Here is a 19,104-nt window from a genome sequence, read left to right on the forward strand (position 1 = left end):
TGAAAAAATTCATAATAGGACATCAGATGCCTAATTCATTTCTGGGGCCAAGATTTTCCATTTTGGTTTTTTGGTATTACATTCATGGGCCCTTTCCCTGGAGGAGGGCAGGGCAATCCACTCCAGTATTCTTGCCTGGAGAATCCCATGGACTGAGGAGCCTGGAGGGCTACAGTCCATGGAGTCACAAAGAGTTGGACATAACTGAAGCGACTTAGCACGCCTGCGTGTCATGGCCTTTATTCAGGTACCAAAGGAGGAACTTGATAAATATTTGTTAAATCAATGACTTATTCAATACTTTAGAAATTTTTTCCCTTTTCATAAAACTTTAAGCATAATAATGTAATACTTTAAAGATACTTTATAATATGCCAAGAAAGATAAGAAGTCGGCCGTTCTTAAATGATAAGATTCTTGTAATTTTAAATAATTGTATTTCCACTTCATTCAGGGTTTAGAAGAAAAAGTTCAGCTATGTTCAGAATGCCACCAAACAGAGGTGAAACCACGGTGTACAACATGCAGATTGATAAGCAAATACTGATCATCTAAAAATGTTCTATCCTTAGTCGATGTAGAACATAGTCATGTACTTAGCTAATAACAAAGTATCTTAAGCTATTTCAGACCAAATCTTCGAAGTTTTAGATCTGTCAATGGAATCTATCTCCCAGAAGATATGGTTCTACGTTTTTATAAGTCAGCCTGAGACAGTGGTTGATAAAACATGCACAGGGTCACTCACTGTCTTCTCTGAAAGGCAATCAGACATAGTCCATAAAAATGATGCCTAAAGAAATGAGAAATAATGGGAGGACAGGAACGGATGCGCCACCTGGAAGCCTGGGCAAAGCCTCGGACTGATGCAGACAGTGAGGGGACAGAAGTCGCAGGCAATCGCCAGCGACAGAGAGGAGACCCCAAAGTTAAGACTGTGGCCACCTGGGATGAAGCCCGTGCCTCCTGCCAGAGAGAGTGCGAACAGGGGCAGGACCAAAGTTGGCCTAACCTCACACATGCACCCTAGTGAGGATGAAAACTCAAATGTTTTAAAAGACTGAGTAGGAGAAGATGAGCAGGGGAAAGTCAGACGGGGGTGGATTTTGTAACAATATAGAGCAAAAAATCAGACATTAGGCAGTGAAACAAAGAAAGAGATTCAGAGCCCATGAGGTAATAAGAAGGAGTTCTGAAACTGAATTACAGCCCATGAACACTGCCAAAATGCTTGGGGTTTGGAGATGAAAGAGTCTACATGATTGAAGATGGAGTTATTTAGAACTTATCTTTAATCAGTTGTCAATTCTCAGGCTGAGAGGAGAACAATCATGGAAACTGTGATTTTTTAACGCCCCAAAGGATCTTTATGAAATGTTTTTTCTCTCTCCCATGTGTTTAAAAGCAATGACTGATAAATGGGAACATTGTGCAAAAGTGGGAGGATCAAACTGACTGCTCTTTGAAATATTCTTAAGAGCTCTGAAAACACTACGCAGTTTATGGTGATAGAAAACTTTGCCACCGAATAGAAACAGCGCTGTGATGAGTTTAAGTTGCAGAGTACTAAGCTAAATGTCCCCCCGTTTGTAAACCCATAAATGCTCTCAAATAATGGAAAAGGGGAACACATGGGAACCCCCAACAATTCACTCACCTTCTTCTCCACTGACCAGTTCCCCGAGCTGTTCATCCACACCTGAGCACACCTGGGAGATGATCTCATTCTGAATATCCACAATTGCATCGAAGTTGGCCACATTGAAAACATGATTGAGTGAAGGTGTGGAGGCAATTTGTTTGAGTTCTTTTGCATCTGCAGCTTTAATGCCTTTAAAAGAGAAGGGACAAGGATAACCAATGGGGACCTCCTGTATGGTACATGGAACCCTGCTCAATGTTATATGGCAGCCTGGATGGAAGGGGAGTTTGGGGGAGAATGGATACATGTATGTGTATGGTTGAATCCCTTTACTATTCACCTGAAATTATCATAACATTGTTAATCAGCAATGCCCCGATACAAAATAAAGTTTCAAAAAAAGGGAGTAGGATATTTGAAGGGGCTTCCCTTCAACGTGGCTCAAACATTAAAGAATCCACCTGCAATGCAGGAGACCCAGGTTCGATCCTGGGTCGGGAAGGTCCCCTGGAGAAGGGAATGACAACCCACTCCAGTATTCTTGCTCAGAGAATCGCATGGTCAGAGGGGCCTGGTGGGCTACAGTCCACTGAGTCACAAAGAGTAGTTCCCAACTGAGCAACTAACACACACACACACACAGGATCTTTGAAAAGGGAAGTGGGTCAGATCAAGGAAGTTCCTTGCTTTCTTAGTCTTTCCCAAGTGAAGACATTTGCAAATCCTTATTCAGTCATAAACTGAATTGCTTTGTTTCCTAACGAATGTGCAACTGTTGAAAGGACAAAAACGGTTGAATGACATTTTCTCATTTCACATAATGTGGCCACAGAGGCAAATGAGTGGTTGGTAAAACAGACTAGGCTCTCATGCCAACCACGCCATCATTTGTCCCTGCTGCCATCTGGGAAGATAATACTTTTTTCTTCCAGAGTCCTGAATGAGCTGGAGCCCTCTGAATTCTTGAAGTGTTACATAATAGAGGAAATACATATAAAACACTTAATGATAATACAAGGAGGACCTTTATGAGAACCACTGGCCCAGAATTCTTTGAAAAGCAGAGGATTGACAAGGAATGTGAATATCGCCTTACTTAATACATATGCAGCTTTAATGCCTTTTTTAAAAAGGGGGGACATGGGGACCTCCTGTATGATACATGGAACTCTGCTCAATTATACGGCAGACTGGATGGAAGGGAAATTTGGGGGAGAATGGATACATGTACATGTATGGCTGAATCCCTTTACTATTCACCTGAAACTACACCAATAAAAACGTTTTTTTAAAGAAGGGAGGAGTTACATGAAGAAATAGACAATCAAAATTTTACTCAAAAATGATTTGGATTAACACTACGCTATAAGATGCAGTAAACCTTGTTTTCCTTCCTTGAGGAAGGATCCTTTTTGAGGAATCAAGCCTTCATCTTCTGAGCATGAACTAGTAAAGTAGTTCTAAAAGGAAAACACTTCAGCAAACACGACCTACCCAAAGAGAAAACTTCAACCCCAATATTTCGAAGCTCTCTTGCTGGAATTTCCACTTCGTCCTGGGATTTGCCATCTGTAATAATAATTGCCACTTTGGGAAAGCCAACTCTTGCCCCAGCAGATTCCGTGAAGGTATTTTTAATTAAGTAATCAATGGCTTCCCCTGAAATGAAAAAGAGATACATTCAGTCACTCCACACTATACAATTTTACTAAAATCAAAAAGTGCGAGATTACTTTCAAAATTATTTAACATATGATCATTTGTGCAACCCATCATTCCTTTCCCACACAGACACTTCATTTATCTTAAACAATACCAAAATTTGTAAAAAAAAAAAATACCTGTCATTGTGTTGCCACCTTTGTATGGGATTTTTTTAATTGCAGCAAGCAGCTCTTCCTGTTGGTAGTACTGATTTAAGTTAAATTCCGTCCTGGTGTCAGAGCTGTACTGAACAACTCCAACCCTTGTCTTCTCTTCCCCAATGTCAAAAGCAGACACGAGAGCAGCAATGAAGTCTAAGATGTACTTGAAATTGTTTCTTCCCACACTCCATGAGCCATCCACAAGAAAAACTAAATCAGTCCAGGCACTGACAGAACATTCTGAAATATATGTGATACGTTTTTTAAATGACATGCTATTAAATCTATCTAGCATTAAAGAATACAAACTAACATTGCAAAAATGTTGGCTCCTAAAATCATTTCGTTCATTAGAACATTTCATATTGTTCTTCCCCCACAACTGACATGCACAAAAGAACACAAAATTTTATTGGCACACATTTTCAGGCAGGTTCCCAGATGGCACTGTAAAGAACCCGCCTGCTAAGGCAGGAGACATAAGAGACATGGGTTCAATCCCTGGGTTGGGAAGATCCCCTGGAGGAGGGCATGGCAACCCACTTCAGTATTCTTGCCTGGTCTGGCGGGCTACAGTCCATTGAATCACAGAGAGTCAGACATGACTGAAGCAACTTAACACACACACAGAAGTATTTTCAGTACCTTCATGAACATGCATTTCTGCAACTATGTCTTTAAAATGTCATAGAAGACATTGTGCAAGACAAGATGAAAAGATATATGACCGATTCTCCAAGAGCCTATGACCCAAGCATTTGTGCTATTGACTTATCTATTTTTATAACTATATCCTCACTCTTTTCTCCAAGTAAAAATTATATAAAATATCTAGGAGACATACAAAAGAAATATAAGCGAAGTGTTTTCATTCTTGGTACTTTTAGATCAAAAAATACAAAACAGGAACTTCCCAAGTGGTCCAGTGGTTAAGACCCTGCGTTACCGATGCAGGGGGCCTAGGTTCCATCTCTGATAAGGGGACTAGATCCCATATGAGGCAACTAAGATCTGGTGCAGTCAAATAAATATTTTTGTAAAATTACAGAACAATTGCTGTGCCATTTAAGCAAATGCAATAGAGCTGAAGAAAAAAGCAAATCTTTTAACATTCTCCTGCACTTTACAATGTAATGGTCTAAAGTTGGCAGCTGGTTAGCCCAGAGGGTTAATGAAATCTTAACAGAAGTACCATAAATATCATAAATATATCATAAATATAATGCAAAATACCCATAATATTTTCAATGCATTTGCACATTCAATGCAAATCATCAATGCATTTAAATTTCACAACTAAATCTACTTTCACTAAAGAAAAGGCAGGGAAAATATTTTAACTCAAAAGTAAAAACACATGTGGTATCTTTAAATCCCCAAAAATGCAACAATTGGTGTTTGTAATCAAACATATTTTTTCTTCTCTCTGTGGTCAGTTGGTGAGTGGGAAACAGGTTGGTTTTTACGAAAATCTGTATTCATAAGGCAAAGCTGAGTAAATTTTCTGAAGATATTTTTGTCCCTGCAGTCAGTTGGTGGATAATAAGAGAAGTATTTGGCTCAGAAAAGAAGGAAAGGGTCCTGGAAAAATTTGCAAGCCAATACAAGTTGCCTGCCTAAATAATTTTTGCATACTATTTAATGGGCCAACATAAGTCTATTGAAAGTCAATGTTTGGAATAATACTTTGCTTTAGAATAAATATTGATGATTCAGGGAAAATATTTGCATTGTAACTGCATGCTATAAACTTCACTTCAGATTATTAGACATTATAAAGAATTATAAACAGTGATCTGGAGGGGAAAATTCCAGATAAAGGGAACTTTGTGTTCACAATATTTTTATTGTTATCCCGAGTCATAAATCCCATTTATAAGGTGGCAAAATCAGAAGTCCAACCACTTAAGGCTTTATCCCAGTAAGTCAGAGCAGTGTAGGATAAAAAGGGCCTAGAAACCACAAAACCAGACCATAAAATTGCTTTCATTTGATTACAAATGCATCAATTCATCAGAGACATCCTACAGAGACTCTGGAAATGTTTAGAGTCACACCAAGTAAGCCCACATAAACACCCTAGAGATGACCAGAATATATACAGCAATTTTCACGGCAATGGAATTGCTAAAGACACCACGAGGGCATCTCCCTTGTGGTCCAACCTTCTATTTCCCATGTGTCCCTAAGCTACCATCTGTTTCTACAATTTAAGTCCAGTGATGAGCTTTGTTTTTCACCTACTGCCAGAATACTGCAGGGAAACTTGAACATACACACATTTAACACACCCCCAGTAAAAAGAATATTTAGTCCTTAGAATGGTTAGAAAGTAAGAATGTGGGTATTATAACCACTTAGCCGTACATTACTATTACACTGCCTATACTTGTAGATAAAACTTACAGAAATTAATATAGGAGTGAGATCAAACTATGGATCGAATTGGAACATCTCCTTTATATATTACATTTATAACTTACTTCTGCAAAACCACATAAAATATTAAGGAAAATGCTTACTTTGTATCTCTGTTTTTCCAGGTTTCTTCTCCCCTGGCTTTGTCGGGCCACCTGTTTGAACTGAGTCAAAACTTGATTATTACAAAGGGAAATGAACCCATAAAAATACTTCCTAAGAAGAAACTAAGTGTATTGTCTTTCAAGTGTATGGTGTATTCCCAGCTTGTCAGAGAACACAGCCAAATAAGCATTCCCTTGCAAATAAATTATTTTCAGTGAGGCTTTAGATATATTTCAAAAAGAGATAAAAACTCTGTAGCTTGGCAAAGTCTAACGCTTTTTAATAGTTTTCATTCATAACATTCCTGCTGCTTGCAGAGACCAAGCTTATAAATGTGAGTACATTATTCACATCTACTAATAACTAGGATCAGAGCAAGAACAGTTAATGCTGATGTAAATTAACTGCATAACAACAAATTAAATTTGAAAGTTAGAGAAACCTTCTGCAAAATATAAGGTATAAAAGTACTTTATATGTGTGCTTACTTGTTAATTGGCCTATAACTGGTACACTTTCTTCTACTTCATCATATGAAGTGATTGTCACCACATACTCTATTTCAGGTATAAGCTCTGTTAATAAAGTTTCAGTGGTACTAGCTGAAAGGGTAAATTCTTTAGTGGGCCCATCTGGAAATATAGAAAGGAAAATATCAATGCAACAAATCTTTTTTCACATATAACGTAATACAATATAATGTAATTCCCAGATATACTCAAAACCTAAAAATTCAAAATACACATTTTTCTCAAAATGCCCAAGCATTATTTTTTACTGTCCTCCAAAACTAACACTTTGAATTCTAGAAATTCAATAAATGAACCGGCATTGCCTTTACCTGTTACAATCATATTCCATATTTGTTTGAGGACTCAAGTATGCCTCTAGATTAAAGATATATCAGAATATAAAAAAAATATTTCATTGTTTTTGAATACTAATGGTAGATAACAAAATTTTTATAAGTGAGATATAAAGCAGAAAATAATTTAATTTTAAATTATGTATCAGAGAGTACCAAAAGAAAATGAAGGGCTAAAAATCAACTCAAAGACAACAAACCCCATTGGCTAAAATGAATGTCTACTGGGAAACAGCATTCACTTTTATAGGAGAGATGTATCCTCCATATTCCAGTGAGTGGGGCATACTCTGAAGGGTAACCATGGTCCTCTGAACTGACTTAACTATCAAATATTTCGAAGTACAGCGTACTGAGCATTTCCTTACATGCTGGCAATTATGTATTTCCTTTTAGATTATGTTAATGCTCAATTCAACAGGAAACAGTAGTTGTTAGAGACTAAATGACTTTTAAAATTCTTCACCATATTAATTTTCATCAAAACATAAATAATCAAAAAAGGCAACAAGTGTGACAGAACCCTGAGAAATGCTCCAAGTTAATATGTGGAGCATTGCAGAACCAACCAAGGCCCACCGTGGCAAAATAAGACCCCAGGGCTCTGTGGGTATGGATGGTCCCAGTGTTCGTTTCTACAGTCAGTCATTTCCAACATCTGGAAACCAGATGAACTCTTTCAGCTGCTTTTTGGCTTTGCAATCAATGAAATAGTTAACTGCAAATATATTTGGGAAGAAAAGATTCAAGGAAGAAAAAGTAAACGCCTGATCCCTTTTTAAGCTCTTGGGTCATATTGAAAACAGATAACAGTTTCTCAATCCCCTGATAAATCAGCATTTAAAATCATTGGCATTTTTAAAGGCCATAAGCATGCAAACACAGCTCTGGTGATAAGTTATGTTGACATCATCTATCTCTTCTATCAGCCAATCAAGACCCCTTCCTACCACTTGGCCAGTGCTCATAAAAATGGTTTTATTCCCATTCCATGTTAGAAATAAAAGTCAAGAGAGATTGGTTCTCCCTACTCAAGCAACATCAAGGATACTGACTCTTAGCCTTAGGATCTACAGAATTTACCCAGTAAATCCGTGTCTTCCATCATGGCAGCTAACCACGATCCCAGAACACTGTGTCCTGAGCACTGAAGTATGCAGGACACTGGGCAAAGTGTAACACCTCACTTCATCACTTGTCACTTGAAGTGTTGGACAGATTAAGTGATTCAAGAAGAATGTCAAGCCGTCATCGTTCTAGTTTATAAAATCAAAGATTACCAGCAATATTCTGATCAAGGGATAGAGTCTAACAGCTTTACACAGCAAACCAAGTTAATAAAGCTAACACTATAAAAATATAATAGTGGGTCCTGAGCCGGAAACCTGGAGACCTGAGGCCACCAAATATCTTGTGACATTAGGTAAACCCCTCTGGTTTTCTAAATCTTGGCTTCCTCATAATGAAGCAGAAGGTGGGGGAAGGATCAGATTATATCATCTTGGATGTCTCTGTCCGAAAATCCCAGCATCCCAAAACTTACCCGTTGTAGGGTCCACTGTTATTTTGAAACCCACAATTGGATCAGGTGGTATTGCCCATGACATATGAACAGTATTTTCATCTATAATTTTAAAATTCAAGTCTGAAGGTGGTTCAACTGCAAAAAGAGAGAGTTGGCATGTTACATTTTCCAATGTCACAAAATAGTCAATTTAATTAATAAAGAATTGTGTTGAGCAAAGCTTACTAAAATTGTCTTTGCATAAATTTGTTTCCAACAAATATAAAAGATATCTTGTTGGACAAGAATAAAATTAAAAGCTGACACGGTGTGACAAAACATCAGAGAGTATACATATTACAGAAGACAGCACAAAACGCTTTGGATTCTTGAGTTGCTAGGTCATCCAAGAATGGCCAGCAAAATCAAGCATAATAGAAACAAATTTGGATACAAGTACATACAGGTACAATGAAATCACATATAATAACCACATATGCAAACAATTCACATAACAATTAAGGAAATTTCAATACATGCTGAGTGCATTTTGAATAAGCATGCCAAATCACAACCTGCTTACAACCACAGAAGTTAAGTTAGAACACTGACATAATACTTTTTTTTCATAATATGGAAAGAATCAATGATATTTTGGTTCATTCTCTGCATCATTGCCTTGTTATTAATTTTTGTTTGATAATTCTCAGTCTGTGGCAGAGATGAGGAATGTATTTTAATAAAAAGGAAGAAACACTGTTGGGAAATTTAGCACTGTTGTGTTTCACAAGGAAATATACATTTAAATGTATATTTGTATTCAAATAGACCAATACTCAAAAATAGTCATAAGGGATGTCAATCATTTATAAATATATAAAGAATGATATACAAGTGTTTATAAAATTAATATTCTGCCTGTTTACACCAATTTGCTGTATGTTTGCAAGGTGTAAACCAACACTTATTTTCCTTTGCAGCAGGTATATTCCATACTAGAAGTGGCATTTTAACTTAAAATGCCAGTATGGTCCTTTTACAAAAACAATGGTTAATTATGAAAAGACAACATCAATGTATATTTATGGACATTTATTTACAGAACTTAAAGAAACTAGTAAAGCAATCTGAAGACATGACCGCATAAATCTTGGAGAAGTCAATGACAGGAATAATTGAAAAGTACAGAAAGCAATAGTTTACATACAAAACTGTTCAGCATCATGCACATGTCAATGAAATGTTGACTGGTTTTTAGTTTCCCACAATGAACGAAAGCCTCCATGTACAGTAGTCATTACACAAAGACGTTCCAGAAATATTTTATAATGATATTCTCCCTGCAATGTTCATGCCTCATCATGCAGCATTGTACTGACTCACTGTCAGTGCATGGTCGATGCATTCAAAATGATTACTCTTGAAGCAGGTCAACACAATAAAATGACTTTCAGCCATATTCTTCTTCATTTTAAGATTGAACGTATTCCTTGTGAGTCAGAATTTTCTGTTTTGAGAGATTACAATCTCCTTTTAGGTTTTCCTAAAGGTCAATTGAACTGTAGTAGTAGCTTGGAGACATGAGTCATAGAATTTAACTGGGGTTAGGGATTTATGTAATATTAATAGCACATTTTAATGGAAATGATACAAATTAAGCAAACATTTGCTTTAAGGAACTGCTGTTTCCAACTGTAGGAGATGGCTTTTGATTTCTACTGTATACACTAGTAATGGAATGGATGTTATTTTCCTACTATCCATACACAGGCAGTGAGATTAGACTATTAATCTACATGCATAGTTTAATTATTCAACATTCTGCTGTCTGTAACCGTATTGCGAGGTTTCCCGATAGCCATCACTTAGTATAACAAGCATGCAACAGATGTTAATAGGACAATAGGTATTAAGAATATCATTATAAAATATTATTTCAGTAGCAATGGCTCAGGACAAATTTAATGCAAAGGCAGACGCAACTGGCCTGAGCATGCTTTTGAAAAATCAGTACATGGAAAAACAGTACCACCAACCTTGCAAGGAAATTGACCTGAAGCAGCAGACACTAGGTTAAAACTGCTGAAGGGCAGCAGCAGCCCACCTTGTTGATTTCCAAATGACCAGGATTCCAGAAAAACTGAAAAATTGACTGTTGGGAAAAGTCTTTAACAATTGGATTTTAAGGTGTTCATAGAAACTCAGATGTGGTACTTGGGGATCAAAAGTAATAAAGGATGGTTGACCAGCATGTGTATAACAGACAGCCCTTCGCACTTTTCTTCTTGCCACTTTTATCACCTGCAAAATCTTTTAGGCTTGCCATTCTATGCATTTTGTTTGTTTTTTCATGAAAAAAACATAATAAAGCAGGTGTGAGTGTGGACCCCTGTTGACTTGAATCAATGCAAAATACATTTTCATTAACTTCAAAAGTCTTCTATTTTATATAAAAGTAATTCACAACTGCCTTTGCATCATTATAAACAGTGAATGCAGATGCCAGAATATTTCTAAAACTATCTACATAGGGATTGTGATTGCAAACAGTCATAGTTGTATAGAATATGAACGGGAATGAAGATAAATAGAAGTGTAATTATAAATGAATAAGGTAGCAATCAGGTATATTAATATATTCATAAAACTGAATACTGATAGTGAAGAAACTAGAGTTTTAAGTATTCATAACACTAGCAGTTTAAGTTCATATTTATGAATAATGCTCTTTGTTATCAAAAGGCTATGCTATCAAAGCTACATTCTGATATATCTTTTTACATAAATTGGCAAGATTTAGGACTTTTTAGCAATGATAATAATAGCTAGTGTTTGCTGAGTGTCTTTTCTATGACAGGCAGAGAGTTGGTCACTTTATATATTGTCTCTCTCTCCTCTCATGATCACCCAGCAGAGTGGCCTTATTATCTGATTCACAGATGAATCAGTGAAATTCAGAAGGGTTAACACAGCAGCAAACAAGCAGCAAAACTTGGACCCCCATAGTCTGACTCTAGAACATACAGTTTTCTATCATACTGGCTTATTAAATAAATATTTGCATGAAAGATTAACTTTAGAAACCAATATTGATATGAATTTGGCTATTAAAATATACATAAGTATTTTACTTACTCTATGAAAAACCTTTATTTCATGCCTCATCAACAATAAATATGTTCTATTCAGACATCTCCAATTCAGATACAGATAAAGTTTGGTATATTAACTTTACAACTTGTTTAAGCACTTTTAAAACCAAAGTGTCTATCTTGATATATAGTGTTTACAAAATATTGTTATTCATTATGGCACTCAAAAGGAAGATATGTCCAAGAGTTTAACATCAGTGCAAGGATGGATGGACAGGTGGAAGGAGATTAGTGTAATAAGATTTGGTAAATGTATGAAGTGTATTAAAGATAAGGAAAACCAAGAACAAACTGCTAAAATATCATCTTGATGAACCAGGTACCACCAACCTTGCAAGGAAATTGACCTGAAGCAGCAGACACTACGTTAAAACTGCTGAAGGGCAGCAGCAGCCCACCTTGTTGACCTTTAGTCTAAATTTTGTGATAGCAATACTGAGAAGGGTACTACTTTAATGGTAGAAACTTTGAGAAGCGAGCAAAGTGCAGTTTTACTATATTCAGTAGGCGCTAATTTTTATTTTCTGTCCAAAGCTAGTATAAATTAAATGACCTTTGCCATGATACAGATATTTATTTCATTTGTGTTTATAAGATACCAAAAATAAGCAGTTGAAAAGTTCATGTTTCAGACAAGTAATAAATTATTCTGTGCAGATTACAAAATGCATTCTTTCATTAAACTGGCTGGGTTGACCCACTGTCAAGCGAGAAAGCAGCTCAATGGGAGCAAATTAGCACGGCGCTGGCCTAGAAGACCTGGGTCTTGCCTGCGCCTTGCCCCTAGGCATCACGTTTGTTAACTGAGCCCTTCAGCCTCTCTGGTCCTCATTTTCTCACTCGGAGAATGAGAAAACTAGAATAGATGACTACACATTCCCATCTGGTTTGAAATTTCTGTTGCAAGTTAGACACAGGATTATAGAAATACGCATTAACTTGCCTCTTAACCTAGACACAAGGTAATTAAAGCTTATAGCCTCTACTCAGTTATGAATTAAAAATACCCAATATTTCATTATATATTATGAACTACAAATCAGAGTTACTAAAATTACAACTGTTTTTCATAAAACATACGATCACCTCAAATTTAGATTAATTAGAAAGGTGTCTAATTCTCAGGGAACACTGGCCATTGACCTTTACATGTTAAGTGTTAAATTTTCTAAATGGCAATTAATGTGCACTATGATATAGGAACCAAAAATAACTCACACATTTTAGATCTTACAGAGAGCTGGCCAAGTTATAAGGTTAGGGTTAGAAATAAAGTCTATGCGGCAGCTAAAAATTATTAAAAGAAAAAAATCAAAAATAAATAAAAGAAAAAATCATTTCACTCTTATTTCTACGGGAGAAAATACTAATTATGAAAAATAAAGTTCCTTGTATAAATACATAGAATAAAACAACATAATAAAGGTGGTACTCCCTATATTTTAAAAAAAGGATAAATGCAAAAAGTGAATGCCAAAATCTTTTAATTAAAGGTATGGAACTTTCCACACATAAAAAAAAATTAAGTAGAAATTGACTGGAAAATAGTATGAAGACAAGAGTACAAGTTGGAAAAGAGAAAGAAAAGTTACAATGGCTATTTTAGAATTAAGGTCAAAATGACATCTCAAGAAGCAGGGCTGCCAGTTGAAGTTTTGAAATGTATCAACAGAAATGATTCAGAGAACTTCTGTTTGCTGCCCATTGTCCCCAGAAACGCCTTGGCTACAAATTTTGTTAGCCCTTCCCAACCTCCTGGGGCCACTTAGTTGGTAATTAACACTGGACCAGTCCCGTCCACCACTGGAGCCACAAGCCACATGTGGCTATCAAGCACTTGAAATGTGGCCAGTCTGGATGAAATACACTGCAAGTGTAAAATACACACCCAGTTTCAAAGACTTAATACAAAAAATGCAAAATATCTCACTAATAATTTTTATATTGATTACATGTTAAAATGGCAATACAGTGGATATATTAGCTTAAGTGAAATATGTTGCAAAGACTAATTTCTCCTGTTTCTTTTTCCCTTTTTAATATCACAATCAGAATATTTTAAGTTGCATGTGTGGCTTGCATTTGTGGCTCACAATATATTTCTATTTGACAGTGCCAAACCGGAGAATGAGGTCCCCTTCAAATAAAAAATCTTATTAAAATATCATTATTAAATGCTGACCTAAGCAGATGAGAGACAAGAAGAGAAACAGCTTAAGAAAGCAAAACAAAGAGCTATACCATGTGGAAATAAATACAAACTTAAAAGATAAATTATGAGAAATACGGAAATAATCAGTAATGTAGATAGCAAAATGCTCTTTTCAACTGCACTTTGCTAACTATCTATTATCCAATTGAGAACTGATTTTTTCCCACTTACATCATTTCCAATCCAATTCTTGTCCTAAGAATTCACAACTTTTTCTGATTTTCAAATAACTATTTTCTTAATGAGCAATAAATAGGCCACTTGAGTGAATTATCTAAAAATATCTTGAGTGGGGCTTCCAGAAGTTCCTCCAGTGAAATTCCTTCCTAACAACGACATAGAATGGAACATTAAAAGCACTCTCATCTGAATATTACTTCACAGAGGCCTCTCTGAAAAGCCTCTACATTCATGAAGTATTCATCAGATAAGCAGAGCCAGCAAGTTTCCCTTACTTTTCTGAACATGCTGTACATTTTGAAGACTCTGCTTTTCCTAATCTTAACTTTTGGTACTTGCGGTCTTGAACCAGAGGATTGAACACAACAAAAAGTTTTTGGAAAATCTCAGTGCTGTCTTGAAACCCTTCTACTTCCCCACAAACTCTAAATTACCCTCACCCTCTGAACCCCACCCCCAACTTCCACACTGCCCCACCCAGAAATATTGCTTTTTTCCCTTAACTCCATCAGGAGCATTTCTTCACTGGAAAAAAAAAAAAAAAAAAAAAGAGCATATTTTTAAGTTGTCTTTATGATAGTACCCCATTTACCTTGCAGAAAAATAAATTTAGTGTGTCAGATCTCCCATGATAACTGAGGAAACACAGAAGCCCCTACTGGGTTTGTTCCACCAGTACTGACAGACGAAGGCATCAAATGCACACAACAGTAAGGATGAAATAAGGTTGAAAACCTAGCAGAAGTCCTTCATTTCCTAAGGGGTGGAGCCTATAGAGTTTTTCCAGACCCTTGGGCCCTGAGCCCATCTCTGAGGCTCAGAAGACTCAGCGCCCAGGGATGATGCTGGGGGAAGGAGTGTTGGGGGAGGTGATGCCCAGTTTGCCAGGCTCCCACCAGCTCCCTGGGTTAAGAACCTTGGCCCAGACCCAACCTGTGCGCGAGGGGCTGGGTCTGGGCTTGGGCCAGGCGTCCCGGGGCGCAGCGAACCAAACAGGGACAGCAGCGACCCCCGACCCCGGCCACTGCCAACACACCCCGGGTCCCGGATTGCTACCGACCACCCACTCCCGGGGCGATCTGGCTGCTCACGTGCCCGCACCGCCCGCCTCGCCGACCGGACTCCCCACAAAACACACAGAGGCGCAGAGCCGGCGCTGTTGGAGTCTTTTATTTGGTGCTGTCACCGAGGCCGCGGCCCCGAGCCAGGGGCTCCCCCAGCCACGCGCACGAGCGAGCGCGCCGGGCGCTCCGGGGCTCCTGGGTACCACCCTCGGGGCGTCCGGTCCGTAGAGCCGGGTGCAGCCGTCGCCCCCTCCCGGACGGCTGGTCCTCGCTCCGAAGGCGGCAGCGGCGGTGGCGGTGTGGACAGCACACCGCAGAGACAAGCGCAAGGAGAGCACACAGCACTGCACGGAACGGAGGAAGCGGAAGACGGAAAAGAGCTGGACCTGAGAGCTGGGAGGTGGACGAACCTCAGAGGAGGGGGCGTTTCTCCGAAGCAGAGAAACCCCGGGAGAAAACAGACGAAGTGCAGGGGAAACAGATCGAGCAACAGTGGCAAGGAAGGTTTGCCTTTTTTTTTTTTTTTTCCTTTCTAGACTTCTACCTTGTCACGGAGAGAAGGAGGGAAAAGACTTTTACCTTCTGCCTCGATGGAAGACAGGAGCAGGGCCGCGCCCAGGGCGGCGAGCGCTGGGGGAAGCCTGATCCGCATGCTCCGCCTCGGGGCTCACAGCCACATGAAGGGATCTGCCGGAGGAAACAGTGACCGCATCAGAACCGGGTCCGGGCGGGCCTGGAACCATGTTAGAACTGGAGCCTGGACCGGGGCCAGGACCCGACCCGCTCTGCCTTAATAACCACAGGGCCCAGCCGAGCAGAGAATGGGCCCTATTGTGGAGCAGTGGAAGAAGTCAAGTTCGTCTGCCGCAGTTCAATCAGGGCACTGAGAGCGAGTTGAATTAAAGAGGGTCCTGTTTGCCTGGAGGCCGGACCTGCTTAGCATCCCGGGTGAAGGGCCTTACCAGGCCCCACATGACTTCATCCTGCCTGGGTGATGGCTAATTCAGAGATCATCTTATCCCTAAGTTAACTAAATGTCTCTTCCAGCTGGGGTTTTTATTTGGCCAGGTTTTGTTTTGTTTTGTTTTTTCCCCCCTAGCTGCGGAACTCTTTAGGTAACTGTACTTTAGTGGTCTCAGGGTAATTTGGAAAAGTATAATAAGCCTCTTTTACTCTCTTTTTTTCATCATTTTGTTCTGCCTACAAATATGCAGCCCTTGAAGGTCTGAAATGGATTATACAGAAACATGTACAGCCCAAGAGAAACTTGACCCTCCTGCTAGCTGTGTTGTCTTCACATCTGATAAATCTTTCACTCAAGATGAGGGAAAAAAACTCTGAAATACATAATAAAAAAGGGAAAGGCAATAGAAGGACAAAGCACTCTTGTCTGTTTTCCCAAGATTTTTTTTTATAAAATTCTCAGTAATAATTACTCTTCTCACTTAACTGTTCATTTATTCCAGAAGATTACAGGTTTACATGCTCCAGAGAATATATCCTACTCTGATTTTTCCTGATTCTGTAACTAGGCTATTAATTCCTTCAAGACAAGGAAACTTATTCACCTTTTGTGGCAAGTAACACATAGTAAGTAGGTGCCTAATCCATGTTGGTAGAAGGAAATCTAAACTATTCTAAGGTCTAACTCAGGAACAAAAGCTACTAGCGATGAACAAAAGTGGGAGACTGCCAGAGGTAAACATAAAAAGAGAGTTGATTCTGAGATAAATAAATTATTGTAAGGCAACAGACCAGGCCTCTTGAAAAACGAAGTCATGCTTGGGAACCCAAAAAGGAGCCAAAGGTTGAGCCCTCTTTGAGAAAAGAAACTGACAAGCTCCAACCGTGTCTTTCCAAATTATTGGCATGATGTATCAGGGCAGCTTTCCTGGGCCCGAGTGTAAATTGCATTTTAAATGTCTGATGAACAGGCTTGCCAGATTGCCCGGAGCTTCTTTTTATAAGCCAAGATTAAAATTTTCCCGCTGCTCTAGAGATCCAAGGACTCTAGCAATTTCTTTCTTCCTACTTAACTGTTTCACATGTCTAACCCTTTTCTACATCAGTAAAAGGCAAGAGGTGAGACTGGTCCATTGTTCCCATCATCTGGCCTTAACTTCGCTATAATAATTTCCAACTCAGTTGGCAGTCGTGCTCGCGAAAAGTTAAAAGGCTGACAATCGACCCACCGAAAAACTGTGTGCAGATTTTTTTTTTTTTTTAACCGCTGAACTTGTTGTAAAAGTTGTGGCAGGGCTATTGTGGATCTAGAGCGCCACTTATCGGCTGTCTTAACTCAGCGGCACAATGGATCCTATCTCGTCGCAGTATCTGAACATAAAGTCAGTTCAGCCAGCCAGCCAGGCATTACACCCATGTTTAAAAAAAAAAGAAGAAAGAAAGAAAAGAAAAGTTCTCTCTCCTTTTAGCTAAAACATTTATCTGAATGTTTAGCAACACTTCATTGAGCATTCTCAGACACAAAAAGTCTGAAATCGGCCGCCCCTACGTGGCAGCAGGGCCATTTCACACACTCATGAATGAAAACGAGTCGGGCGGGGGGGGGGGGGGGGGGGGGCGCGCATAGATGGGGGGCTGGAAACTTGGATTCATCTCCTTGGGCCAACTCGTCCCTTCCCCCCACTCCGCTGGAAGAGCCCAATTCTTGCCAAGTTAAAAACGGCAATTGCACCCCCACCCCCACCCCGCGGGGTCCCTCCAGATTTCCTGCGCGTCACCTACCACCGACCTAACCCACTGAATCCTTGACATTAGTTACCCAAGGACCACCAAGTTTAGCGCTCACTTCCTTTCTTGCCCCATTCCTCCCCGGCGCGCCAGCACGCTTTAGAAGGCCACAGAATCCGGGTTGAGGGGAAGGGAAAGGGGTCTCCGGCAAGCCCTGCAAGGACCACCTGCGGCCCCTAAGGGTGCCTGATGCGGTGTACCTCTTATGCTCCCTGGCTACACTCCCCGCTCCTTAGAACCCTCTGCGACCCCTACCCTGTCTAGGATAGAGGATAGAAACTCGCGCAAAGGTTCCACGACCCTGAGGAGGGCCACCCCGTCTAGCCTGGGGGAGAAGCTGGGTAACGTCGGGCCAAAGCTGAGTCCCCGAGAGCTGAACTAACCCCCACCCCCACCCCCCCAAGGCCGGGATGCTTTGAAAAGCGGAGGAAGGAGCCAGAACACCAGCCCAGGAATCTGTCTCCAGATGCCAAACGCACCAGCGCAGCCTGGACGAGGGGTCGGCGGGCTCTCTAAAGAATTCCGCCCCGGGCGTCACCTCTTCTGCGCGCCGGCAGCCGCGAGGCCCGGGGGAGACCCGCGGCTCCAGGACCCCGCGCACCCCTCGTCAATTTCAACCAAGCATCTATAGACGAAATGCCTCCTCCAGCTGGAACAGTGAAGGGGTGCTTTACTCACGCACAGCCGCCCGGCATCCTCTCTTGAGAAAAAAACTACATTTCTTTCCCCCTTCATGTTACACATGAACACCCCCCCCCAAAAAAAATCTCCGAGTAGCCCAGGCGCACGTTCAAACGGCCCCCGCTCGGGCTCCTGAGTGGTTCAGAGCCGAGCGACGAAGAGGCTCGAAGTTAGTTTCCCCAATTATCTTTGGAAGGGACGAGGCGACGGGGGGAGGCTAGCAGCCAGACCGACCTGAGGCGGTGGTGACCGAGGTAGCGGCGGCGACAGAGGCTTCCCGGCGTCGCGGAAGCCGGCGCTCGGTTTGATCCCTCGCGCACGCCCGGGCGGTCGGCGCTGCGCTCCGGGCGCACCTGGCGGCCGCGGAGAGGTGGAGCGGCCGCAGGGCCACCGGGGACCCGGAGGCGGTGGAGCCCGGGCGGAGCGGCGGGTGCGGCCGGACAGGCGGAGACGGCCCGGGACCGCAGCTGCCGGCGCGCGGACGCGTCTGGGTCGGCTCGCCTCGGTCGAGTGGGAAGAGGCTCCGCGCCGCGGGCTCCTTAATAGAGGGCTGTTCCCAGCTCTCAGTTTACTCGGTTACGAAACGCCTGAGAAGGTGGACGGCTGCCACGGGGTGATGTATGCTCCTCCGGCGGTGAAGGAGGTCTACTTTTGGGAACGTGTGC

General features: G+C 40.7%; 1 protein-coding gene across 3 annotated transcripts in view; it reads right to left on the bottom strand.

Moving 5' to 3' along the window:
- Positions 1–18,877, bottom strand: part of COL12A1 (collagen type XII alpha 1 chain) — a 117,707-nt gene extending 98,830 nt beyond the window's left edge. For 2 of the 3 annotated variants that reach the window (XM_027550948.1, XM_027550949.1), the window contains exons 1-8: positions 18,674–18,877; positions 15,587–15,694; positions 8,439–8,555; positions 6,519–6,662; positions 6,030–6,089; positions 3,484–3,747; positions 3,137–3,301; positions 1,658–1,831 (exon numbers count right to left, since the gene is read on the bottom strand). In XM_027550948.1, the coding sequence (XP_027406749.1) occupies positions 1,658–1,831; positions 3,137–3,301; positions 3,484–3,747; positions 6,030–6,089; positions 6,519–6,662; positions 8,439–8,555; positions 15,587–15,659 (997 nt within the window). In that variant the 5' untranslated portion in view covers positions 15,660–15,694; positions 18,674–18,877. The remainder of the gene's footprint in view (positions 1–1,657; positions 1,832–3,136; positions 3,302–3,483; positions 3,748–6,029; positions 6,090–6,518; positions 6,663–8,438; positions 8,556–15,586; positions 15,695–18,673) is intronic. The other variant, XM_027550950.1, reaches the window with a different exon arrangement.
- Between the last annotated feature and the right edge of the window lie 227 nt (positions 18,878–19,104).

The sequence above is a fragment of the Bos indicus x Bos taurus genome, chromosome 9 (genome assembly GCF_003369695.1).
Source record: "Bos indicus x Bos taurus breed Angus x Brahman F1 hybrid chromosome 9, Bos_hybrid_MaternalHap_v2.0, whole genome shotgun sequence".
Lineage (NCBI taxonomy): Eukaryota > Metazoa > Chordata > Mammalia > Artiodactyla > Bovidae > Bos > Bos indicus x Bos taurus.